This window comes from Passer domesticus, chromosome 1 (genome assembly GCF_036417665.1).
Source record: "Passer domesticus isolate bPasDom1 chromosome 1, bPasDom1.hap1, whole genome shotgun sequence".
NCBI lineage: Eukaryota > Metazoa > Chordata > Aves > Passeriformes > Passeridae > Passer > Passer domesticus.
In genome coordinates, this window is record NC_087474.1 from 94,668,730 (window position 1) to 94,694,995 (window position 26,266).

Sequence of the window (26,266 nt, forward strand, 5' to 3'; positions counted from 1 at the left end):
ATGTTTTGTGGTGTTCCTGCTTATACAGACATAGACTCTCGGGGAAGATAGGTTTGCATTAATATTTTTATCTTCTTTTGCACCTATGTTCACTTGTGAATTGGTGCCATTATGCTAAATGCCTACACTGTGCAGCCATAGGCAAGTAAATAAATACGGGACAGGGTCTGAGTTCTTAAAAATAAGAAAAATTTATTCAGGTTTGCATTACTGGTTAAGGAACCTTCCTCTAGGCAGGCAGGGTTTAGTTTCTTTTTACACAAAAGGCAGTATTTATTTCTCTCATTAATCCTTTCATTGCAAAACTCATGTTACAACAATGCACAGAAACCTCTCTACATGAGTTATGTCTTCTTGATTTTATCAGCCTAATTCAATCAGTGTGCATCTGTATAAAGCTACCCTGTACAATACAGGATTTTTCCTGTCTAAGAAACAGAAAGAAAGACACGACATGTTTACTCTGAGGTCACTCTGTTGCCATGTCAGAGGTAGGTGGTACCAATACCACCATGTTGGGGGAAGGTTGTGTAAGAGGACCCACTCTCCCAGACAAAGTACTACTTAGAGTAAAGCCAAAAAAAAAAATCTATGTCAGCACCAAACTATAAGTGAATGTAAAAGTAGCCTTACATATTTTTGCTATAGTTTTTACTGTAGGGGCCATCATTTCTGTTAGTTTTTAAAAATGGTTTGAGAACACTGTTCCTTTGTGTTTTATTGATATGTTCTAATACGAGATTGATCTTGCTCTTACAGCAGCACATGCAGCCAGGAAATCATGAAAATCAAATTTATTAATGTATAAAGGAAAAATATGCCTGATACTTAAGAGAGCATTTGAATTCTCTAGGGCACTTCTGACATCTTCCTTTACCTTTGTTTTTCCGTAGAGACGATTCTCAGGTGTTTGTGACACATCTGCCACAAACATCATTGCATAACAGTTTTTTCCTTTAAAATTTCAAAAATCCTTTACAGGATTCAGCTTTTCTATTAACAGGATTATAAAGCTAAAAAAATATTTAGATAATATTGAAGTTAAAACAGACTGAAGAATTTTTACACACACTTTATTTGTGCTTTAGAAATTTGGCTATTTAGGAAGTCTACCCTAATTGTTTTTCTTCAGCTCATCGCAGAATCTATAATCCATTTAGCAAGAAGATGCTTAGCCAATGCTTTGAAAGATCCATACATAAATATTGCCATGTCATTCTGCTGGTCAGGATTATGTTACTTGCTGCATGATTGCTACTCATTTTTTGCCAGTATAATCAATAAAAGTGACACAGAGAAATCTGATCTTCCTTTTCTGCAGGCCAGCTTTGGGTGGTCTTCTTACATCATCTTTTCGGCAGCACCAGGAGTCCTTGGCAGCAGAAAGAGAAAGACGGCGTCAGGAGAGAGAAGAAAGGTTGCAAAGGATAGAACGTGAAGAAAGAAACAAATTCAAGTAGGACCCAAATTTGCTCTCAGTCTCTTGCTTTAATGTGTGATAGATTGATCAATCATTGAGACATTCAACTGCAAAATAATTGAATTGATTAATAGTTTGTCCCTTTAGATACTTTTCTTGATCTAACTATCTTAAAAACTGATAGATTAAACACATCATGAATTTTGGCATTTAATAAAAAAGCTATTTTTTGTTAAGGCAGCCAATTACGCTGCCTGGGTATGTACAGAGGCTCAATTTTATTGGCTAATATTCTCATGAAATTACAATCTCAGTGAGGCATAGGATTTGAAGGTGAAACAGTGGGACAAAAGTATCAAGAAGGGAGGAAGGGACAGCACTGAAACATGTTTTTGCTTTATGCAAAGTAAAAATGTCTTGCTGTATGGTAGTGGTTTTTAACTACTTTTTCCTGGGTTTCTGAGCACGTGTCTCTTCCTCCTGGAATCAACAACTGACAGAAGGTAATGACCAAAATAACTGTTCAAACCCTGGCCAGACAAATGTCATAGCTAAATGTGGGACTTCGCATTTTCACATCTGAGAAAATGTTGTGTGATGTGGGATCCCAGGGTGTGCTGCCTGAGGATAGTAAGACACAAGCCTCCTCAACCTCTTCAGTCCCTGCCTAGAAATCCCAGCAGAGACTTTAACAAAAACTGCAGTGGACCAAGGATAGATATGGAATCTATACCTGAAATTGTTTGCCTTCAGTCTGAAGAGTGTACACTAAGAAAACAATTTGTTTTTTCATAGATAGGGGTGAAAAGCAAACCTATTTTTAGTAGTTAGAAGATATAATGTAATAACTTAAAGAATGGTAATGTAAATGTTTTGTAGCCTTAGAATTGGTAGTTGCAGAAAAGATGGCACAGGGCTTCATGTTAGCTTGTTTATTAGTATGCAGGATTGTTTTCACTGTAATCATCCCTTTAGTATGAAGTGGAAACAGGCTGTGATTCTGTGAATTTGGAAAGAGGAGTAACTGAGGAGTGGTTGATTGATATTCTCTTGGCTCCAGAAGATAGCTAGTTTAGAAGGAAATGAGAGGCAGAGGGAAGGTGGAAGAGCACCATAATAGGATCTTTGGCAGCCAGCAGCTGCCCAAGTCCTCCTGAAACAGAAACAATAAGGTTGCAGTCTTCCAGCCTCTTCCAAAAACTCTCCCTCTAAGTGGTATCATCAGGCTGCAGCAGGCTGCCATGGACAGCCAACATCATCTTTCAGAAAGGAAACTCCCAGACCGAAAAAGCCAACAGGGCATTTGGCAGATTGACCTATTTGAATAACAGATCTGCACATTTCAGTAGAGGTTGGCTACACTGGTTGTTCTGTTACTAAAAGAGAATTCTTAAAATCAGAAAAAAATTTCAAAACATACATTTTTATCCCTTTGTTTGAGAATCAGAAACTGATTAATTAAATCTCATGATTGTACTCCATATTTAAGATTATTTTCCAATGCCCAATGTTTTCATCTTTTGGATTTGAGTTTTGTGATCACCCAGAAGTTATAACTTTTGTTTGAGCAGAGGGTCTCCAAAGCCACCAGACTTCACAAACAGACAGCATCCCACAGTTGATTAAACAGTCTGGCAGGAGGAAGCAAAGTCACAGCAAGCAGTCATGGACAGTTTCATAAGAGTTCCTGGGATTTCATTATCATATCATCAGTCTGGCTAGAAACCCACTTTCTGAAGATGTATTTTTGATTAAAAATAGCACTTGCAATTCAGTCTTTAAACTCGTGAGCTGTACTGGATTTACCATTGTGACTCATTTGTTATCTCATTCTTTCCAACTCTGCCTTAAGAACATTGCACTAGGTTCTGGCACCATTATTGACTGAGCATAATTTAAAGGAGAGCATCACTAGTTGTGAAAGAGCTGGAGGATTAGGAGAGGAGCTACAAAGCTTCATAAGCTATTCCTAACTAAAGAAATGTTTTGCAGAATGAACATTTTTCTCAGTAGAAACACTATTGTACCCATTGCATATGTAGAACAATATGTCCTAAAATAAAGTGGTTATTTTTCAGCTGTAGGGAAGAATGAAAGTTGTCAGAGGGGAAAGAGTAATGTTAAAATTTGCCTGCTGAAGATTTCCTGGAATACTTTTAAAATATTGTGAAAGTATAACCAGTTCAGAATACAAAGCCTGTGGAGATGGCCTGAAACAGTAATGTGTGTTCCCTATTAAAGGACTTTTGAAGACCACTTGCACGCAGATGTTTGATAGCTACTGGTATGCTACTGATAAGTAATTCATTTAATGACACAATATAAAGGGAAAAAAAACAGAGGTTATTAATAAAAGGAGTAGTTCTGAAAATCTTTCTGGTACTCACAGGTTACACTGTGAAAGAACCTAGCAGATAAGGTGAAGATCACATCAGTCTACCAAATATGAAAAATACATTGTAAGGAACCATCTCATTGTGACAATGAGACAGGGTGGACATTTGCTAGGTTCTGCTGTGCTCCAAGTTAAATTTGCATCCATGTTTGTGGATGTGGCAGGCCTGTCCAAAATCATAGTACTCAAGCATCCAGCAAACTTGACTTGGCAAAAGTTAAATATATGGGTTACTTGAGGAGCTGTGGGAGTGGCAGCTGACATAAAAGGAGTTTGTATCTCAAACTCCGGGTGTAAAATAAGGAAGTGAAAGGTTGTTATCTGTCCAATGATGCTGCACACACCCTCTTGGAGTGCAGAATTGTAGTAAAGTACAGTCCCCTGTACTTTAGTAAAGCCAGTCCCCTGTCCTGTTTCCAGCTGTGGCAACCAAAACTCACTAAGGAGAGGTTCCTTAGAAAGAAAGCTAACAGGTTTGCTCACTGCCTTGGTCTATCCTGCCAGGGGCTGCAGTCACTCTCTTGGGGCATTCTGAGATAGAGCAAATCAGGGATGGTTAAATAGCCACTCATGTTCCTGCTCCCTATGGATAAGTGCAGTTCATTGAATCTCATTTCAGATACCAGGTTGCAAAGCATGCTTCAAGTTTTTCACTTTTTTTGCAGTTTTTTTTAGAATTACTTTTAATGACCTTCCAAACTACATATTTGGTGGTGTATATATGGATAAGTGTACACTTTTCTGCAATTTTTTCAAAAACAAACAGGTTTTTTGAATACAGCCTTCATTGTCTCCAATCAGTTTGTGTGTACCACTCTTGGTTTCTCCTACTGTACTTCTTTTTCTATTACTTACCTTTTTCTTCTGGTTTCTGCTGCAATTTACTGTAATTCTCTTTCTAGCCGTGATTATTTAGACAAAAGAGAAGAACTAAGACAAGCAAGAGAAGAGAGGTTTGTATGTCATACATCTATCCTTCCCTATCCTTCCCTCTGCCTGTTTGTACTTCCTATATTCTTTAGTGTGGAGCTGTCATATGTTTACATTTTTAACTCTGCTTGCATAAAACACTTTTATTCCGAAAGACTTCTATAAGAAAGAAGTTGTTGAAGAGCAGAATGAAGTCCAGCTGTAAGCACAGCAATAAATGAAGAGCAATGAGAATGCTTAAGAATGATTGATGATCATTTATCTATTTGTGTGGGAAATAAGCTTATCCCATTTGCCTCAGAAATTTGCCCAAATTTAGGAGAGTTATAAATTGAATAAGCCTGTCTTTTTCACCCAGTGGGTCCCAAGCTTTCTGGAGGGTCAGAAAAGGCAAGTGAGGATAAAGGAAATTGGGGTCACAAGCATTGCAAAACCACAGTAACTGGCTGATGGAATGGTTCTGACCCAATCTCAGCATATTTTTATCTTTCAGAGCCAAGTTTTCTTTGCCAATCTCTTTAAACATCAGCAAGTAAACTACAAAGCTTAGCAGTGTTTATCATTGGGGCATTGTTTTATTTTTATTTAAATAGCATATTTGAAGGGATGGAGAGTTTGGGTTTTATTTTTAATTCAATGAACAAGTTTAGAAAGTCTGGGCTAGGCTGGGAGGTATGTGCTTATAAAAGCATATTTTTCAAGGAATGCTCAACTGAGGACTTTTGTCTTTCAGTAGCTTCATCTCTACCCCTGCTAATAATTGCATCCTGGAGGGAGTGCTTGTTTTTACCTGGAAAATATGCAAGTTACTGTACAAATAGATGAAAAAACATTCAGAGTGCTTCAGTTCTGCTTGTATGGTCCTCTAGAGATTACTCTCTGGAGATACTTTTGGATTGTCAAGAATTGGAGCTACATTACCAAAATATGAGAGCAGCCATCTCAGAAATCATTGTGTTGCTATGTTTTCACTTGTTTGTTTTTTTGCTGGTTGTCTTTGTGTTTTGGGTTTTGGTTTTTTTTTCACAAAATCATCATACAGGGGGCAGGTTGTTTCTGCAGACAGAAGTTTTATCTGTTGAGGCTGAAGTAGCTGATATTAAAAAATTATTTTAACATCTCTAAGAAAAGGTGGATGGGCTTTCCATTGTGCTTGCCGTCCCAAAACAATTAGAAATAGTTTAAAACATTTTCTGAAATGAAGTGCATCTGAGCACATAAGCATCATAGACTGATTTGAGCTGAGTAAAACCTTTCTTCAGTGAGTGTGCTCATCTGCAGGTTTTGAAACAAATTAGAAGTGAGTTATTCAGATCTTTCAAGTTGTAAGGGGAAATGCCAACTGGAGTATTTTTGGGGAAGTGTTCACCATCACTGCTGCACAATCTGAGACTATTTCACCATTCATTAATAATGTTTTGTTATCTGTAGAGCTCTTTTGAGCTGAGATAACAAACTATCAGTTCCTACTCATAAAGCGGAAAGAAATGTCTGCTTTGACAGGAGATAGATATTGGAGAAAACTTCTGCAAATGAAGTCTTGCACCAGTAGTCCATTACAATGACATTCTGTAACTACGTTTTACAGACACTTTTGCACAAATGAAGTTTTATTTCCTATGGGAAGTTGCATGATAACTTGTTTCAGTAGAGTGCATAGACTGTAAGAAAATCCTCTAGTCAAGATGCTTAAAATCCTAGTTAAAAACTGATCTGTATGTTTCCTCCATATCAATTCTGGCTGTTCAATTGATTTGAGGCCTTTTCCCTTTGCTTGGTTGGATGTTTTCCAGTGGTAATTAAAGAATAAAACCAAGAAAGGTGAGCTCCCAAGCCCTCTCTGGTGTGAGGTGTGCTCTCCACTCCCATGACTTTTTTGGTACCTTAACATTTTAAGTTGCCCTCGGGGCATTACTCAGATGCCTAGAGAGCTCAAAATGACAATTTCTTGTACTTGAAATGATAAATCCAGTATTGTGTTCATATTGTGAGGAATACCAAATGGATAGCCACAGACTTTTGGCTCATTGTCTATAGAGAAGAGTCAGCATAGCTGAGATGGTGTCTGCAGGTTTCCATGATTTAAAAGAATATGGCAGCATATGCAGGGGCAATTTGTCAATCTTGTAGTGGAGGTATGGTAGCTCATCCTTTCAACCCCTTCAGATTTTGGTCTACATGGCCTTGCATATCTGCTGCTGGCATTTATTCAATATGAAGATATTTGTCAGTAACAAAAATAATCTAAATAATGTCATTTATCAAGTGTGAAGTGTTAATAACTGATTCTTTTTTTTTAATTTCTCAGTTATACCTATTTATTAAGCTTCCCACTAGTTCTGCTGATGTGCTGCCATTGGAGTTGCTGTTCTTGTTCCCTTTTTTGTTTCAGTATAATAATCAGACACATTTCAAAAGGTTGCCTCTTGATGATAGTCTCTGCTTTGGTGGTTGGCAGTGCAGCACACAGCTACAGAAAATGTTAAAGCACCTGAAAAAGAGCTGAGGACAATAAAACATTGTAGCTTCCCACATCATATAAGGATCCATCCAGATTTTGTTGTAGTCTGTTGGCAAACTGCAAAGCCCCCTTGGCAGCAGGCAGCTGGGCTGTACCTGTTAGTGCCAAGTGATCAATTTGAATGGCTCTTTATGAGTCTGGAGTCCCATCTGCTCTGCTTGTGAGGAGGTGGAAGGCACCATACGTAAGTGACCAACATTGAAAGAAAGAGTGGCTTCATGAGCTGTAACAAAACATCATGCTAATGCCAGAGAAATGCTTTCCCCTCTATTGAAAAGGCAAGATTCAGTCTCGAGAATTGGCTTCATGTTAGAACTGTAAACAGTTCCTATTTTATAACCATGCAAGTATGTAGCTTGTTATATTTTCATCCCGAGTCTGTAGGGGTTCTTTTTCTTGCAGAATTTTTTCAAAGCCTGTGCATACCTCTGGAGGAATAAAAGAAAATGAGTTTGTTCTTCATTATTGCTGTTTGCAGTAAGGCAAATTGCCTCTGAAAACACAAGGGCTGCTCTTCAAAGACACATTTCTGTCCTCTATATGAATGTTTGCAAATGTGCATGCGTGTGTGGCTACCATATGTACTAAGCATGTTTTTTGCCACATATGGCTGACTTCTTTACCCTGCCTGCTTTTAGTGCACTCTCTTACACTAATTTGGGCTGTCAGTGATGCAGAATGGGGGAGGAGAGGTGTTCAGTGTTATGAAGTGTTTACAACAGTGTGTTATAGGGAATGACCAGAGTGTTTCAGGGACATAAGAAGTAGTCCTGATTAACCTGTTTAACAGCTCACTTGTGGATAAGGCAAACAGTCTAAAGCCCAATCCAGCTTTATTCATGAATTTATTCCTTAGCAAATAATGGTGGATAAAATTAGCAGACATCTGGAACAGGCACATATTTAAAAGTTATTTTGGTCGAAATGTATAAAGCATACTATGAAGAATATGATTGGTAGCTGGTCTTAATAAACAGTTAGTGAGTTCTGCCTGCCTAAAATGCAAAACAGATGTATCTTTGTTCTTTTAAAGTGACTTTGATGAATAAACTACATGTGACGTCAGGTACAAGCTATTGGGTGTCTGAGTCCGGCAGAGAAATTTTTCAGAATAAAAAAAAAACTTTCCATTGTAGGCTCTGGAGAGAACAAAGTGAATTCCAGTGCATTGCTCTCAGAGCAAATAGAAGCAGGTTCAGAATCTTTAGATAGTTTATTATTGGTGTTATTTTCAGGAAGATCTGGTTTTGTCTGCTGCATTTTCCTCTCCTTACAGCAAGTCTCAGATTTTGGCAATTTGCACCAGTATTAAGGGGCTCTGGGTTTGGAGGGTTTTTTTTTATTCTTTTTTTTTTCCTCTCTCCCGTTTTAGTTTTGAGAGAGGGAGGGCTGAGAGGAGAAGGAGGAGGAGGAAGAGGAGGAGGAGGTGAAGGAGGAGGGTGAAAAGGAGGACAGACAAATGCTTCCAAAAAGGAGGACTGTGCAGACAAAATACTGTAGCTAAAGGTTCTTTAACTCTGCTGGGTTTTACTTTTGTATTGTAATGAGCAATTTAACACTTTTCAGGGCAGTAGTCTTTGCTTTAGTGTGTGCTTTTTGGCAGATTGAGCAAGCAGGCAGTTCAGTGCTACACTCCTTGTGTCAGGAAGTCAGCTCATTCTCTGCAGGTGTTTCATCCATAAACAAGCATCAGCCACAGGTTTCTTTTTCTTTACGGAAACCCTCTGGAATTTAACTTTCAGATACAAATACTTGGAGAAGTTGGCAGCAGAGGAGTATGAGAAGGAGCTGAAGAGTCGGAGTGTCAGCCGAGGCAGAAGTGAGCTGTCCTTGAACCTGAGATCTCCTTCAGCTCCATCTTCACCTGTATCCAAGTGCACCAGCCCAGCATCCATAGGGTCCCAGGAAGAGCTGAAGACCCCTTCCATCCCATGTGGAACTCCTCAGCCCTCAGAAGGTAAGTGAAAAAGAGGGTAGGGGAGACAATGCTGGGTTTATCAGTATCTCTTGGGATGGTGTTTTTTGATGAATGAGTGGAAAAATACAATCTATAGGGTGCCGCATTAAAGGGTCTACATTGTTTCATCCTGTCTGCCTAAATTGCCTATTTTTTTGCATTGATTTGGATATCATGTAATCTGTTCAATAATAGGATACATTGGAAATTGTAGCTATGATTCATACTATCATTGTCTGTTGCTTTTCAAATGGGATAATTAGAAAATAGAGAATACACAGGGTCTTAATTTTAATGTCATGCTCCTTATATATGAGGAGTTACTGAATACTAGACACACAGTATTCCTGCCAACAGATTTTGCCTATGTGGATTCTCTGAAAGAAATGCAACAGATGAATGCCAAGATTATAATAACCTTTCAGTAGAGCACAGGCTGAATGTGACCAACTGAAAAGTTCTTGAACTGAAGGCAGGGGGAGTGTGTTGATTATTTTTAATCCCAAGAAAAAACTCTTAAAATTGTAGCACAAGTCATAAAGAACTTAAAAGAGACCACAGACAATTAGTAAAAAGGAAAGTATAACTAGTGTTTGCACAGTTGGTTTGCTGTCATATAATTTATTGGTGTACAGAGCAATGTTTTCTGTGTATGTTTGTATGTCATTCTGCCACTTGCATCATGTACCTCTCCTTCAGTCCTCAAAACAACACATGCCATACAGATTTATATTTGCACCACATGATGTTGCATTAACATTGGGAGCTAGAATGCATGTTGAGGGCAAATTATCGCCATCACTCATTTTTATTTTATTTGATTTCCTGCTACATGCTATTGGTGATTAATGCATTTGTAACTTGCACTGCTTGGTTTTATGGAGTGTTATGGCTGGTAGCATGCTATAAAGCAAGGCAATTTAAGAAAAATGTTACAAATACTGAATGCTGCATATGTTTGTCCTCACCGAACTAAGTAGGTGAAGTTTATTTTATTTAGTTTTATATATTTTCCCAATTATATTCCCCGGTTTTCTTGTTTGGAACCTTAAGAGTCTCAGTGGAATCGTTTGAACTTAGAAACCACAGGTATTTTCCTCCAATACTGATAGTCAGAAATATCCAAACACACATTTTGTTTAGTGCTATATTGCTTTTAGAGCAAATAAGCTGGATTTTTCCACCATTAGGATTTCAGAGCTGGGTAGGGAGCAAGTATCTCTTGTGATGATTATTTTAACATATTTCTCCTGCAAGCATTAAAAAAAAAAATTGCAGCATGAAATGGAGCAGCACAAACCATTTGGAGAATACATTTAGAGCAGGTGTACAGGACAGCTTCAGACAGCCAGAATATGGCAAAGCTATCAACATGTGGGTAGACAGGACATCTCTATTAAAACTCCTGCCAGAATAGTAGGCATTGGAGGGCAGCACCTGGAAGCCTGGCAAATGGACCACAAGGAGAGGCTATATGGATGGGGCAGGATAGCCTTCCAGCCAAGGGCAGCTGCAGGCAGATGGCCAGGACAGAACCTGAACAGAGGCCTGAAATCTATGAGATCTGGGCATGGGGAATGTTTTTTCAGACCTATCAAAAGTACTGGAAAGGTCATAGGAAGTCATGAGCATATGGTCAGGATACACCATCTGGAAGTGCCCATATTATTGGATATCTGCCAGCAGGGGACAGGCTTAATGTAGACACTGTGCCATGGTCTCTATACTATTACTTGACTTCCTTATGCTCCATACTGAATTAAAATCTCAATTTTACTGGTTTTAGGAAGGATTATGAATTCCACTTAATTGGTAGAGAAAATGAAGCATTAACTTGTTCAAGTCAGTTGTAAGAAAAGCTGAAACAGAGCCATGGGCAGAACTCAAATTACTTGCACCCCAAACAGTTGCTTTTAATATGGAGTTCACCATCTTCCCAAGCAGGAATGAAACTGCAGAAGGGAAACAGTTCCTTGGTTCTGTGCATACAATGCTCTAACGACTCTGCAAGAATGGTGTTAACAGATGTGTGATATTCATCTGCAGAATTCAGGACCTGAGGTCAAAGGCAAATAGTGTTCATCTACTAGAAAAACAATAAGGGATTTTTGAAGTCAGATTTCTTTTATTCTTTTTGTGCTGAAATATCCTTTGGCCATCCAGTATCTGCTAGTATTAAGGAGGAAACAGATTCTGTCTGTGAAACTTTGTCTCACACTGTGAAATATGTCAGTACCATTGCCCAATATAAAAATCTAGGCTTACTCAGCTGCAGTGTTTTTTCATATAAAACAATTGGTTCCACTGAAGTAATCAAGTCTTGTAGGACTTACTCTTGTAAAACTTGTGTTATGGCATTCAGAGGAAATGAAGGCAGTCCTGTAACTGCAAAAAGGAACTTAGGTTCTTTTCAGAGCAGCTACTTACTCTTTTGTAATTTCATTGGAGAATATTTTGTGAAGTGCAAGTATGCAGTCAAGGAGGAACAACAATAACTGAGACATCTCTGAAGTCAGTCTACAAAGGAATTTCAGGTGAACCCTTCTTTGAAATAAGCAGCTTTTTTAGCACTTGAGAAAGTAAACAGGCCAACCCAAGTGCACACTGTGGACAGTAGGAGACCTTCTGAACATAGTGGTAGTTGAACAGGGTTTGAATGCTGCCCAAAGCATGGCTGATAAGAGCATCTCAGCAGGTGGGGAAGCACCAGGGCATGAGCATGCAATGAGGCCAATGCAGCCCCAGTTGCAGAGCCAAAGGAACCGTGATACACAAAGTCTGAGGAGGAACAGGGGTGGGAGGACAAAAAAGGATCATTTCTGACTGCACGAAAAAAGAGCCACTTCAGTCTGCACCTGTTCTTACCAGCACAAGGTATGGAAGGAAAAGATTGGACTGGGAGTGGGGAGAGATAAGGAGTCCCTGCAGAATTCAGAGGAAGAGGAATCCTGTGCTAGAGTAGCTGAAGGGAGATAACATTCAAGACTTTAGGTAGTGCCTGAACAATTGAACCAAGAGGTCTTGGGCAGACATAGACATTTTCAGACTTACTGTATGCATCCACAAGAGACACTCAGCATATGTATCTCACACCTCCAAGTGGAAGGCAGAGAAAATAGATGGGGATGTGGCTGGCTAATCAATTAGCCTGACAGGGGATTAGATGTGAGCCCAGAGGGATATTTCTTCTCTCTGAAGGCTTATAAGACTGGATGGTTGAGTTCTTATCAGCAGGATATAGCATCTTTTGTCTGCTTCAAAGTTGATTTATTGTTGAGTATTAAAGAAAATGTCCATATTCCTCTACTGCATTATAAGTTTTTAGGCTTGCTTTTCAGAAGAGATCAGCTTATAAAGGTATCGTGCTCCTTAACATCTCAGGCACACCTTCTTTGCTGTTGATAGTTTTTGATTTGACCAGGCTTGCTTTCCTGAACCTCTATAGTCTGCACCAGCAAGAAGTCTGAAAACAGGGGACAGAGCCTGGTCTGTTATTTATTTCTCTTGCCACCTGTTGCCACTGAGAGTAGTGTTTTGTCTGATATGAAAATGAACCCAGTAGGTGTGGGACTGAAAGTTTGAGGTCATTTTAAATAGGCCACTACCAAGCATTCACTGAGAATTTTTTTTTTTAACATCTTCAGAAGTTCTCACTAATGTCAATGCAGTGGATTACATGATGGAAATGCAAGTGATGGACACATGTCTAGCTTGCTGGCTTTGTTCTCTTGATAGTGTTTCTTGGCAGATTTTATTTTTGTACTGTTCCTTAAGGGAAATGCTGCTGGACTTAGCTCACTATTTTCAAGTGATTTTGGCTACAGGTAGATTGTTTGATATTATACCTATACATAGAGAGAGTGAGGGTGTCAAAATGAGTGTCAACATATCCTTGTTTTGTTCCAGTTCTTGGATTTTGTTATTCCTGGAACTCAAAAGAGCAGACTATGTCAGTATAGTGCTCTTTACTCTTTGTTATGCATTGATTTTGCTGAGTTGCTGCGTATTTCTGGTATGTGTGGAATATTTTTTGTTAGGAGAGTATCTGGAATTCTTTTGAAGATTCAGATTTTCTCAAGCATTTCTTACATCTCTCCTGACTTTTTTCTATTGTGTCTTCAGTGTGGCTTCATGATGACAAAGTTGCAGTAAGCATAGGAATCCTGGCCATGTTTTAATCAGCTGTTTTCTCCATCTGAGCTGTTGGAGTTGATTTTTTGGTTATTGCGTGATAGTTGGTTTGTTTTTTAGGGGTTTTTTTAGAGATAAATATCTAAAATTTATATGAAATTATGATTATTCATGGATTAATTGGTGACATGGACTATTGAACCATGGCAAGCCAAGAATCTTTCTTGCTAAAGTACCACATTAGTTCCAGGAACTCCTGAAGATTTCCTAAGCTTTCATCTCAGTTGTATTCAAATCTTGGCTTGACTTTAAAATGTTCTCATTCTATACCTACACACTGACAGCTGTGGTGAGAAACACATCACTGGGATTTGCAGCATCTGCCAATTTCTTGACAGCCCTCTATAGTATTGACTCTTTCCTAGGCAGTGTCCAGGATACAGTCATAGGTAAGGTACATTCGGAGAAACGAGGCATGGGCAGAGGTGCTTGCATATCTAGTATTAGACATTTAGGTGCTCTCAATGGAGTAGAATGTCATCTTCATTATTTTGGCTTATATTTACTTAGGATAAATCTACTTAGCTGCTCACTAGAGGACTGAAATATTTGGATTGCATTCCAGTATTTCAGTGTGGGTTTTTTTTTCCTTCAAAGGTTTGTGTCGTACCTGAAGAAATTCTTGTTGCATTTTGTGTAATCCAAAGATAATGAGAAATCCAGAAGACTCTTTTGCAATATTGTAATGAAAAATAGTTAACAGAGGGACAAAACAAATATGACTTGGTCTTTATAGTTCAGCCACCCAGAAGATTTAGTACAGAGGGAATTTGGGAAGTATGCAGAGCTAACATGCATGTCCATTTTTGCCACACTTTGCATGGCCGTTTCAGGTTTTACAGAACTGTGAGCTTCTTGATGTGAATGTCTGTGGATGCTCTTGAGGTTCTTTGCAGCATGCAGAGAATATTTGCATGTGAAAATCTGCTGTTACTGCTAAAAACCCTAAAGGTGAATGAATTATTTTTATTGGGAAAGTAGGGAAGAAGAAACCAAGTGTACTATCAACAGGGTTTGCTGTGTGCCAACTGATAAAAAAGCTCATTGTGTGCCATATGCCAGCCAACTGGAAACTAAATATGTGCCATATGCCAGGCAGTTGGAAACTTTGCTGAATTTTGATGTGGCTATTCTGAAGTAAATGTGCATGAAAGAACATATGGTTTTTGTCAGCCAAATGTGTGACAGTGCCATTTCGAGACTGTGCCATTCAAGTGTGTTATTAAAACTAATATTTGTATTTTTTTTGTTGAACTGTTCCTCATCAGGTGAAAAAAGAACTCTCCCAGAACCCAAAGAAAATTCAACCAAAAGCCACAATCACCCTCCTTTTTGTTTGATTTTTATTTTTTTTAATCTCTTCTTTCCTGGCTCTGTCTAGGCACTGAGTTGTCAATGCTCAGGTGAGATGCCCATTTTCTGCTGGTTCGTTCAAATCCTTGTGCGAGTCCAACACTGCAGCTGTGGAAGTATGTATAAAAACAGTGGGCTGGCTCCAGACAGCGAGTGAGGGGGCCTGCCAGGCCACTCTCACGTGCAATGCTGTCATCGCACAACATCCATCAGTCTGTTGCTCCTAATGTTCCTAAGCACACCGTGGACTTGCGTTTTATTTTCTTTCCATAAGGCACTTGTACAACTCTCACTTCGCTCTCGTTTTGAGAGGTGAACCTGAGACGGCTCTGTTGTTAAGTGAATCTCTTTCTCCCATTGTTCTCTCCACCAGTGAGTGCCAGTGAACCCGAACCAGAGACAGAGACAGAACCAGAACCAGAGCAGGAGGCTGAGGCTGAGGCCAAGCAGGGAACGGAGACACCCAAGGAAATAGAGGCTGCAGAGGTGGGACCAGAGAGTGAGGTGGAGCAAGGACCAGAGAGAGAGCCAGAAGAAAGTGCAATACTCAGTGAAAAGGAGAGGCAGAATGAGGAAGTGAATGAAAAAGACAACTGTTCTGCATCCAGTATATCCTCAGCAAGCAGCACTTTAGAGAGGGAAGAGAGAGAGGACAAGTTAACCAGTGACAATGAAACTGGTAAAGTGAAGCTTTTTCAATAATGAAGGGTTTCTGGTGGAAAAAAAGTGTTCAATTAGCAGCTCTGATATTGTGTTAATTAGCTAACAAACCATTTGCACCTATCTAAGCCTTTCTTCACCATGGCCAAGTCTTGTCTATTTGCTGCTTGGACATCCATACTTTATTGGGGTTACTGTGTTTGGGGGACAACAGGGCCTTGATTAAATGAAGTTTCATTTGATTTGAAATATGTTTCTTCCCCTAAGATTAATATATTAACTACTGAATCAGCATGTGCATAGACTTGGATCTCTAGCTCCTGGAGAATTTATTTGGGTTTTCTGTACATAAGTCAGTGAGACAAAGGGCTGTGCTGATACGATTCGTCATGAATTTTCAGATAGCTTTTCTCATCATTTTAGTGGAAAAGGAGGAGCAGAGAGGGCTGAAATGTTTGTTCCTTCCCATCAGTACTCCTGTCTTGGACAGGCTTCAGACATCAGAGAGAGATACATAGGAGCTGCTGAAGATAGGTGTGGGTCGTGGCCTTCTTTAGTTCATGTGGAGGAGGCACATGAAATACACCTTGTCTGGAAAAGACCATATTCATGGAGCTGAGGGATTCTATCTAGTCAAATAGGCCACGAGGTACCAGCCTGGAAAGGCTCAGCCTGGGAAACACTTTAAGTACCAAGTTTCTGCCTAGAGAGATAATGATAACCAGAGTTTTTCTTTCAGCCCAGGCAGAGAGGGAATAAAAGGCAGATTTTGACTTTGTTGATTACTCTTTCCCCCTTTTTATAGAGAGGTGAAGAAATATAATGTAATTAGGGCATTTGATTCCCAAGTTTTCTTTGGTCTGAAGCATGGAATGCATTGTCTTATATTTTCTAAATTCTAGATAAGAAAATGAGATGTGTGAAATAGTCCTGCTGTGTCCTGAAAGAAGAGGGATAGCTCTAAATCCCAACAATTACCTCATAGACATAAACTGTCAAATTGACTTGTTCAAGTTTAAATCTGTCACTTTTTTTCCAGGAAGCATTACATGAATTACATCCTAAATTTTAGAGCTAATTTCTTTCAGTCAGTACCAAGATTGAGTTACTCTAGAATGCTATTGTACTCATAAAGAATGTAGATGGATATATCTGTAGGAAAGGCTGGGGAGGGATCACAGATGAAGGATGTTGTTACACTGTGGTATAGTCCAAGATAGTCCAAGTGCAAATAAAGTACAGTTGCAAGCCTTTTCTCATTGCTTTGTCTGTTACCGACCTGTTACCACTCTAATTTAAAGTCCTTATGTACTTTTGTTAAAAGCCAAGAAATGTATTCTTACTAAAATCAACATCTTAAAATTCTCCTACACCACCAGTAGACCAAAGATTTATTTGGTAGTGATGAATAGGAGGACTCATGTAGTGAGTTGTTTGCTCTCTTGTAGTGTGGAGTTCTGGAAAGCAAACAAGCACTTTCTCTAGCAGTTTTGACATTCCCAAGGAGCATTTTGCCATTTTTGAGGTGGCCTGTTGGCTCTGCCCAGGTGCACTGAGGACAAAGGCTTGCCCTTGGTGCAAGCTTCTTCATTAGCCATCCTGCCAAATTTGGCTCCCGATAGGTCTTGTTTCTCCAATGGTGTTTCAAAGCTTTACCTGTGCAGAGGAGAGCAGAAGAGGCCACCAAGGTAGCAAGAGTCTTCACAGATATGATCTTTGATCAGCTTGGACAGTTGAGGGTGGAATTGGGGAACGCAAATTAGAGATTGTGTCTGGGCTAATTCTGATGAGTAGTTTTGCAAAGGGATTAAACACTGGAGGATCCCATCTGGTGAAACTGAGAGGAGGTAGATCATGTGGGGTTTGTGGGATGGATCTTGGGAGCCATCTTGAACATCTTTGAAAGAAAGGCTTAGAGTAGGGGGAAATCCTCTGCGAGGGCACAGCTGGGTAGAATCTATAGTGTGGGGAAGGAGTTGTGGTGCTGTCTAATGAAGCTACCTCAGAGAGAAGTCGGAGAGACTACCTCAGGTGAACAAATATTGGTAAGAAAGCAATCCCATGGATCAAGTCTGAGGAAAAATGAGCAGATAATGGAAGCAGTCAATCCACCAGCAGGAAAGTAGGTTGTATCCATTTCTGAAAAAAAGGGCTTTCTTTTGTCTGGGGTTAAACCTCTGGACTGATTTTAAAACATGGTTTAGAGCTTGATCTAAATAGAGGCACGAGTCACTGCTGTCTATACGCTTTGTGCTGCAAGTGTTTTAAGGGAGGGGAGGCAGGGAGTTGTGGGGCCCTGGATGTAGATCTCACCCTGAGGACACCTTCTCACCTTCTCCAGAACACAGGACTAGATGATGTGCTAAGAAAGCAACTCCATTGACAGAGAAAGCTGTAAAAGGTACTTAAAACTCCAAGGTATTGAAAAAGGTGGTAGCACAAGTGAAGAAACCAAGATAAAATGGGAGTTTAAAAAAAATGGCAACCTAGAGGTATAAAAGAAAATCTTTAACCAGAAGGACCCCCCAAAAAAGGCAGGCAGGCTAGCAATCAAAGTAAAATGATGAAATAAAAGAAGCAGAGTTTATGAAAAATGTGTAAGGACTATGGGGAACAGAAGGAATTCCATACAGGAAATACAGTAAATGTGAAGAATTATCATTGTTGCATGTTTAATCACTTCATCTGATGCCCACTGGAAAAAGGAGCACCATAATTGTTAGACACGTTATCCACATTGGTTAGTAGTATTAAATTCAGGGAAATGGAGTCACAGAGACGCTTATATCATATATTTTTCAAGTTTGACCACTATAATTTGTTATTTATGGTGCTGTCTCAGACATGGTATTTTGCTTATTATTGGTGAGAAAAGCAGTAGTCAGAAAGATTAAGCTTCATTACAGTGAAATGTTAAATGATTGTAATGTAGGAAGGCCAATAGCCTTTCAACACTGACATATAACAGGGAGGTTAACAGTGATTGTTGAGCAGCATGTTCAGAATTATTTTGTAAAGGTTCTCATGTCATAAACAACTTTTAAAACCTTGCTTATGATTACACTCTTTGCCCTGAGAATTGCCTGAGAACTGTACCCTGGGTATGCAGCATACTTTGTAATTCCAATAGTCTGTGTTGTGGAGATGGCCCCTAGCCAGGGGGTTCTGAGGGTGTGAAAGCTGCCCTTTCCTAGCCAGCGGGGTGGGAGGAGGAGAAGTTAACAGCTACAGGTCAACCTTGACATCAGGCAAGGAAGATCTCTTTCATATGATAATATTTTCCTGAGGTTGTTCCAGTACATGGCCAGGTGAAGAGTATGATGATAACCTGTTTTGTGTCATTGTCATGATATTTAAGCCCCATTTTGAAATACCAAAAGTTATGAGAATTTATGCACTGTATAAAATGAGCTGAGGTAGTAAGTACAAAATGAAACCTGGTTTCAGGTGACAGATTTCAGGTTTCAGGAGAAACCCGAACATACAAATCCTGAAAGTTATATCTCTACCAAACTACATGATGTTCTCTAGTCCCCTTTCTTTTTTGAGAATTACTCCTAACCCATCAAGATCAGGCCATATCAGCGCTGTATCTTATTTCAAAATTTTCGCAGTAACTGTTTACCTAGTTTAAGACTAGTGTAAAAACCATCCCTCGCATGTTTTTTTTTGTTGGTTGAAGAGTGTTCTTGGTGCTCTTCCTTCCCTTGACTGTCCCCATCTGTGTGTGTGTGATTGCAGGTCCATGGTCACAGACCATTCAGGATGCTGGTGTGAATGAGCAGTGCAGCAACATCCTCAACAACAAGCGGTTTATGCTGGACATGTTGTATGCGCATAACAAAAAGCCCAAAGATGAAGAGGAGAAGGAGCTGGAGGCGAAGGAGGAAAAGAAGGAGACGGAGGAAAACGAGGAGTCACTCACTAGCCTAGCCAGCAGGATCTCTATTCTTCAGGCCACAAAGCAGGCCAAAGATGAAAGTGTCAAAAAGATGGAGATCGGAAATCTGGACAACCAAGGCAGTGTGAAAGCCTTTGCAGAAAAATTTAACAGTGGTGAGCTGGCTAAGGGGACAGCAGTGCCTGAAGATGAAATCAGTGAACAGGTCCCTGAGAAAACACCAGCACAGACAAAGAAAGAATCTGATTACATCTGGGATCAGCTCATGGCTAATCCTCGAGAACTTAAAATTAAGGACATGGATTTTACAGACTTGGGGGAGGAGGATGATGTAGATGTGTTGGACATGGATATGGGTCCTGGGGACTCCCTTGCTCCCCCTCCTCCACCTCCACCTTCTTTTCTGGGTTTGCCTCCTCCACCACCTCCCCCCTTATTTGGATGTCCGCCTCCACCACCACCCTCTGCTAATTTATTGGCTCCTCCTCCACTGTTCAGCACTCCTCAGGGTTTAGGGTCACCCCAGGTTTCTAGGGGTCAGCCAGCATTTATAAAGAAGAAGAAAACCATCCGTCTGTTTTGGAATGAGGTACGGCCATTTGAGTGGCAGTGTAAAAACAACAAACGCTGCAGAGAATTCCTGTGGTCGAAACTGGAACCCATTAAGGTAGACACTTCCAAACTGGAGCATCTCTTTGAGTCTAAATCCAAAGAACTGCCTGTCACAAAGGTACAGCTTGTATTCAGTTTGCTATTTTTCTGCTATTGTATTGGTATTCATTCTGAATTAGATCTAGGTGATTTATGTTGTTTATATCAAACCAGTGGAAATTACTGGATGTATTTCTAACTTGGCCTATGACGGAAGATATTCCATGCCCTGACACTAGAGATGAGCCTAGGGTGGTGTATGTGCCAGGTTGCCCTCTTGTCTCAGGTCTGCCAGTTGTGGGATATCACTCCAGTTGGCAAATACCAACAAATTTTACATTAGATTGTCCACAGCTGAGTGCCAAACTAGATACTGGAATCTGAAATATTTTCTGTTGCGTTCATGAAAAGGTCACAGCGTGGTGATTCATATCTGTGTATTTGACAGTTCTTCACTTGGTAATATTTTCCTAATCATTATGTGGAAAGCTTAGAATATCAGACTGGATCTGCTGCAGAGTCTACACATGTGCTTTGTTCTGAAGGATGGAATTATCAGCTGGACCATGTTTACAGCTGAACTCTGCAGGGTTGTCAGGTTTTTGTTTTATACTGGTGATCAGGCCTATTTAAAATCTTTAATTTATACAATGTGGCAATTTTAGGGTAGAAGCTGGCGCAGGAAATACCTCTAGCTAGGATTCCCTCTTCTTTAGTATTGTTATAAAATAAACTCACAAAGGCTCATGACATGGCTGTTTAACATTAGAATCAACAACAAAAGGAAGTTCTTTGTAGTTACACTTAGGAGGAACTTGAAGTAGCATTATAAAAGTTATTAGCCTGAACATTTGTTTTTCATGGCTACATAAACTCTTTTCTTCTAAGCAGCATAATTGGTATCAGGGAAACAATATTTTTTCCAGTTAAAATGATAGTAAAAAATGTCCATCTCTCTTAAAATAAATGAATGGCTTGTGTGTTTTCTCTGTATGCCTATATGTCTTGTAGTGATATAAAAACAGTCAGCACCTTGAATATATTACTTCTCTTTAGTTAGAGAGTTGTTACATCTATTATGTATTGTAGATATTGTTTGCTCCTACTCTGGGGAATCTGGATGTCTCACAGTAAAGGTTCTCTGTGTCACTTGCCACTTTATTAACTCAATATTTTCTAATAGTCATTCTTGATCATCTTGACAAAGTGGAAACATTGGAATTTCTATAATCAAGCCCACAATTACCTAGCAAGCAGCAGGTACATAAAGAGATGGCTCATGCACTGCCATCACTGCTCTTAGCTGGATTTTTTTGTAACACAGATTCATGCAAATCTGTAACGTATGGTGTAGCACCTTTAAAAACACATTCAGATGATTGTTCATCTGGCCAAGGTCAAGATTAATTTCTCTCTCTGATTCCTTTTCTACTGAGGAAGGAATGCTGGTGACATCGTGGCATGCTATTCCTCATCTCTCTCCCCGTAAATACAAATCTGACACAGATGGTTCATAGATGGAAGGAATGAGAGCATTTTCTTAGATCTATAAAATATTTAATTCCTTGCATTGAATATGGAATGATAACATATTTGCCATTTCCAAAATTTAGCTTTGTGTTAAGTGCCAGCATTGTAATGGAGTACTCTGGCTGATTCCTAATTTTTTATTCTTATATGAAATTTTGATAAAATTTTAAGTTGTTGGAGTTATGACTTGTTTACTTTTCCAGTCAATCATCATGAATGTTCTCAAACTACCCTTGGCCATTTTCCCTCCCTCACACTTGCTTCTCAAAGCTGCCTGATGCTTTGGCACAGCTTTTGGCTTCTGGCTGGAAGATGAGTGAGCAGGTTTGTTTGAAATTAGTGCAAGTCTGAGCAATGATTTAGGTGCTTTCCCCTTGGCGACCAATAACTGCTCTCTGCATGAGACATTGTACTTTTGGCTCTTTCCATCTTGTCCCATAACACAGACATAGAAGTCTCATTGTCTCATTGCAAAGAAGACAATGGGGAGTGAGGAGTGCCACAGTAGAGCTCTTTGCAGGCTTTTGAAACTCCTGCCTGGTTTTTGTGAACACCAGCAAATCTTCCAGAGCAGGAGATGGTCCTTAGCTCAAGTGAGAGTGGGAATAATTAAGCAGACCACCAAATCCGTAAAAGACTTGAGGTTTGGTACAAAGATTACACTCAAATTAGGATAGCTCTCGATTTTTCCAGACTGCTTGGTTTATTTCCAGAGAGCACATTCCCCGTTGTGTCTAGTTTCTCCTGTCCAATGGCTGCAATCCAAAACAGGTTTATTCTATAATGTCATAAAGTCTGACTCACAGCTCAGTTGGTTCAGCTGAAAAAAGAGAGTGCAGAGCAACAAACCAGAAGTCAAATCTCTAAATTTCATATTCAGAGATGGAAGTAGGTGCATAGAAAAGGAACAGTCCAGAAGGATGAGAGGAAAAGCAAAGTCAGGATGCATAAAGGGGGGGCTTGGCTATATCTTGTGCTTATGCTGTCTCATACAGCTGTAACCAATTTTACTCCAGTTTCTAATCCTTCACTGTGATTTCCACAACACACAGCTATAAACAGCTACTTCCTGGCTCATGAGAAGTTTTTCATTAAACACAATACACTGTAATAAAATAAAGTGGATTTAAAATTGTAGGATATAATACAGGATTTTGGGGGCTGGGACTGGGAGAGGAGATTCTTGATTTTAGGAAAACTGTGCCCCACTGAGAAACTTGCACACTGATATTATTTAGCAGAGCACCTTTAGTTGCAGGTGGTTTATTTTTTAGAATAGAGCACCCTGAATTATATTTGCCAAGAGACGAAGTGATTAGGTATCCCCTCCAAACCAGTGTAGTATTTCCTTCCTTCCCACTCCACTGAACAAAGCAGATATTTTGGCAAAGTACTTCAAAGTGTTTACTTTTCTGTGAAGAGAAGTGAAAACATGCAGGCACTCCTCAATTAAATGCTGTTGTTCAACCCTATTACCATCCACTTGGTTTTGCATGAAAGTATTATTTTGCTGATTCATGTATAGTAATCCATCATGTGCCCACAGACATAAAAATTAGTAGGAGAGAAAAAGGAAGGAATCTGTTTTCATGTACACATGCTTAGACACATATTCCTTTTGAAAGGAGTTGTTGCAATTTCAGTGAATGCCAAGACAAGTCATAAATGTGGACCAGAATTTCTGAAAAAGATTACATACAAATATCCTGGAAAAAGTTAGTGGCAGCTGAGTGATTTCATTTTAAATCTCTTGTATTAAATCCTTGCTAATTGAGATAGAAATAAAATAAAATTTAAACAAAAAAAATTTAAAAAGCCATCTCACTATTAAGGTAGATTTTTCTGCGCTACTGATGTAGATTTTTGCAACTTTAAAGGCAGAAGATATTTCTGAATTGATGCTTATAATAGAATTGTTTATTTCAATGACCACTTGAAAAGTTATTTAATTTTTTCTGCTTCCCACATTAATTACAGCAAAGAGGCATGTTTAAGACTATGTTCTCATCAGACTGCAAATCACTTTCTGTGGGATAATAATAAGTTTTAAATAATCCATCTGGACTACCCAGTCTTCACCAGAGGCAAGAGAATGTGGCCAGTTAGGTCTTGTGAAGGCCTATATTCACTATAATTGTTAATAAATTGCAGAAGTGTTTGTTTGTTTTCCAAAGATTATACTACCTGATATGTTTGTGTGTTATAATTACTTTGTAATTACACATAATGATATAGTATATATAATATTCAGAAGTTCAGGGATACACTTCATACTGACACATTAACATATAAAATCAAGTGCACTAGTTCACTGTTCCCTCAAGCATTTTAACTCACTCTCTGTTAATGAATTTATAAAGCGTAGAGTGAAGGCACCAAATATTGTAGTAGAAATTAGTAGTTGTAGCTTATTTTAAAAGTCAGACACTTCCACCTGTGCAATTTCATTGCAGACAAAAAGCAATTCTTTTCCTAGTGGTAAGGTAGTAAAGTTCACAGTCGTAAAATCTTTCTCTTTTCTTCATCCTTTTATTTATTTGGAAAGGATTTTTTGGAACTCAGACATCATCCCAAGAATGGATTTAAAATCTCTTCAGCCCCTGTTTTTAAAAGGGTTATCACCCCAACATTTTATATCCTATATGCAGTTCTAGCTCTGGAAAATACCTCCATGCCCTCATGCCCTGAGCAGCTCATCTGTCTTTCATAACTCATTGCTAGGGAGTGTGTGCACTGTAGGGATCGCAATGATCCCAGCTGTGAGAGTCCTGCGTCCCCTAAATGAATATGTCTCTCTTGTCAGACTTGGGAGCCTAAAAACAGAGCTGAAGATTTGAGGCTTACTTACCCATACCACATGTGGGAAGCCTAAATTTAACTCCTTTCCTCTGGCCTTTTCCCTTCTGCATAAATTCTTTGGAGCTGTGTAATTCTGTGCTCCAAAGGACAAGGTAAAAAGTGGTGGTTTAAAAAAGGCTTAGTGCAATACAAACTCAAGAGGAAGCAGTCTCTGGTGAACCCTCTTTGGTTTTAACGTGGTCTTGGCCACTAACTGTGGTCCTGAGAATGTGATTAGTGGCTCAGGAACTAAAAGTTACTGCATTAAAGGAGAAGCTGCATCTCACATTCTGCAGGTAGCTCCCCAAGAAAAAGAGGAGTCTATTTTTTTAAAAAGAGAAAATTCAAGAAGGCTTTAGGGATACTTCTAAGCTGTTAAGAAGAGATCAGATCTGACAGAACTGATAGAAAAACATGGAAAACTAATGTTATCTTTGCTCTCCTAAAATTTATTCTGTTTACTGCAAAATTGTTGTTTCTTTTTGAGTTAAAAAAAAAAAAACCTCTTTTTACTTTCTCAGATCATACATATGTGGTTTTCCCAAATTCCTGTAAAAAAGCACCTACCTTCAGTCCCACTTGCACACAAAAGTTGCATCATACCACGTTAGTTGTTCTGGTATGATGAAAGGACTGTGGTATCATACAGGTGCTGGACAGACTGCAGAAAGCAGTGGGTAAACCTCTTCCTGTGCAAGCAGTGTTCTGAGCTATGCCAGAAAAAGGTATCTTTTTAATGATACAGCTGCATTCCCCATTATGTGCTGTCCACAGCTGGAGGTGCTTTGATGAAATCATATTTACTAACTTCCAATTCAAAAACAGCACGTAGGCCTGGTAGTGGGGTATTTTGTGTCTCGGTGGCTGTGGTGCAGACCCAAAAAGGCATGTTTAAAAAAAGTGAAGGACAAAGCTCAGTAGTCTAAAAAATAATCCTGACCACAGATTGAGACTCGAATAGTAAGTCTCCTCCTGGGCTTTCCCCAAATTCACAAGAGATGAAAGACTGATACATCAGCGTGCAGGACTTCTCCCTACACTCCTGTGCTTGACAGCATATCTCAGTCTGTCTCTGATAGGGATAACGCAGAAGAACCACAGAAAACATGTTTACAATGTTCACATATGTGCAGAGGGAGGTAAAAAACGCGAGCATGAGGAGCAGAGTCCTCTCAGCTTTCAGCTACCCAGCACAACGTACATAGTTACCAAAGAGACACCTTCTAGCATGGGATGATGAGTGAGAGAGAGGCATGCTGAGGTGTAAAACCAAAGACCACATTCAACACTACATTGTGCCATATAAGTGGATTTTGAGTCACCTTGCATAGTTGGTTCACATTTTGCCACTATAAGGATGGGGAGAAAGAGAAAAAAATTCTTTGGGTCTACTCTAGAATAGAATTTAAAGCATATGTTGCGAATTCTTTGTGATTTTATTATTATTTGTACTGGAGGTAAGATCCAAGGATATGGATAGTCTCAAATACAACTTTGTAAAAAGCACAAGGGTTGATATTTTTCTGCATCTACGAAGGACTTGACAGATATATAATGAGCAGCAAGGTCGTATAACTTTCCCCTGGCAGCCAAAGGTCAGAAAAGCAAGCCAGTGCCTCCAGAGAGACACCTACAGCTCCTTTGCCAGTGTCCCAGGTGGATTTGTAACACAGGAGAATGATGTCAGGCAGGTGTGAACTACTCTGTTTCCCAGCCAGCTACACGAGAGAGAGAGGGTCCAGACTGGTTCATCCAACAGGGAATTGAGCCCTGGAGCCCCTTGGCTGCCCAGCTGCTGCCCCAACAGGCCTGTGCTGGCCAGTCCTGCTGCATAGCAGAGCTCTGGGCTGGCAGAGGCAGTTTCAGGTATTTTTCAGACTGGCTCCTGCCCCAAAGTGCCCTTTTGAGGACTGTGTCAG

At 39.6% G+C, this 26,266-nt stretch overlaps 1 protein-coding gene across 6 annotated transcripts in view; it reads left to right on the forward strand.

Moving 5' to 3' along the window:
- Window positions 1-26,266, forward strand: part of FHOD3 (formin homology 2 domain containing 3) — a 371,712-nt gene that overhangs the window by 289,338 nt on the left and 56,108 nt on the right. For 4 of the 6 annotated variants that reach the window (XM_064429703.1, XM_064429718.1, XM_064429729.1 and 1 more), the window contains 5 exons: window positions 1,322-1,456; window positions 4,718-4,768; window positions 9,009-9,223; window positions 15,141-15,446; window positions 19,169-20,058. In XM_064429703.1, coding sequence (XP_064285773.1) covers window positions 1,322-1,456; window positions 4,718-4,768; window positions 9,009-9,223; window positions 15,141-15,446; window positions 19,169-20,058 — 1,597 coding nt within the window. The remainder of the gene's footprint in view (window positions 1-1,321; window positions 1,457-4,717; window positions 4,769-9,008; window positions 9,224-15,140; window positions 15,447-19,168; window positions 20,059-26,266) is intronic. The other 2 variants (XM_064429712.1, XM_064429739.1) reach the window with 1 other exon arrangement.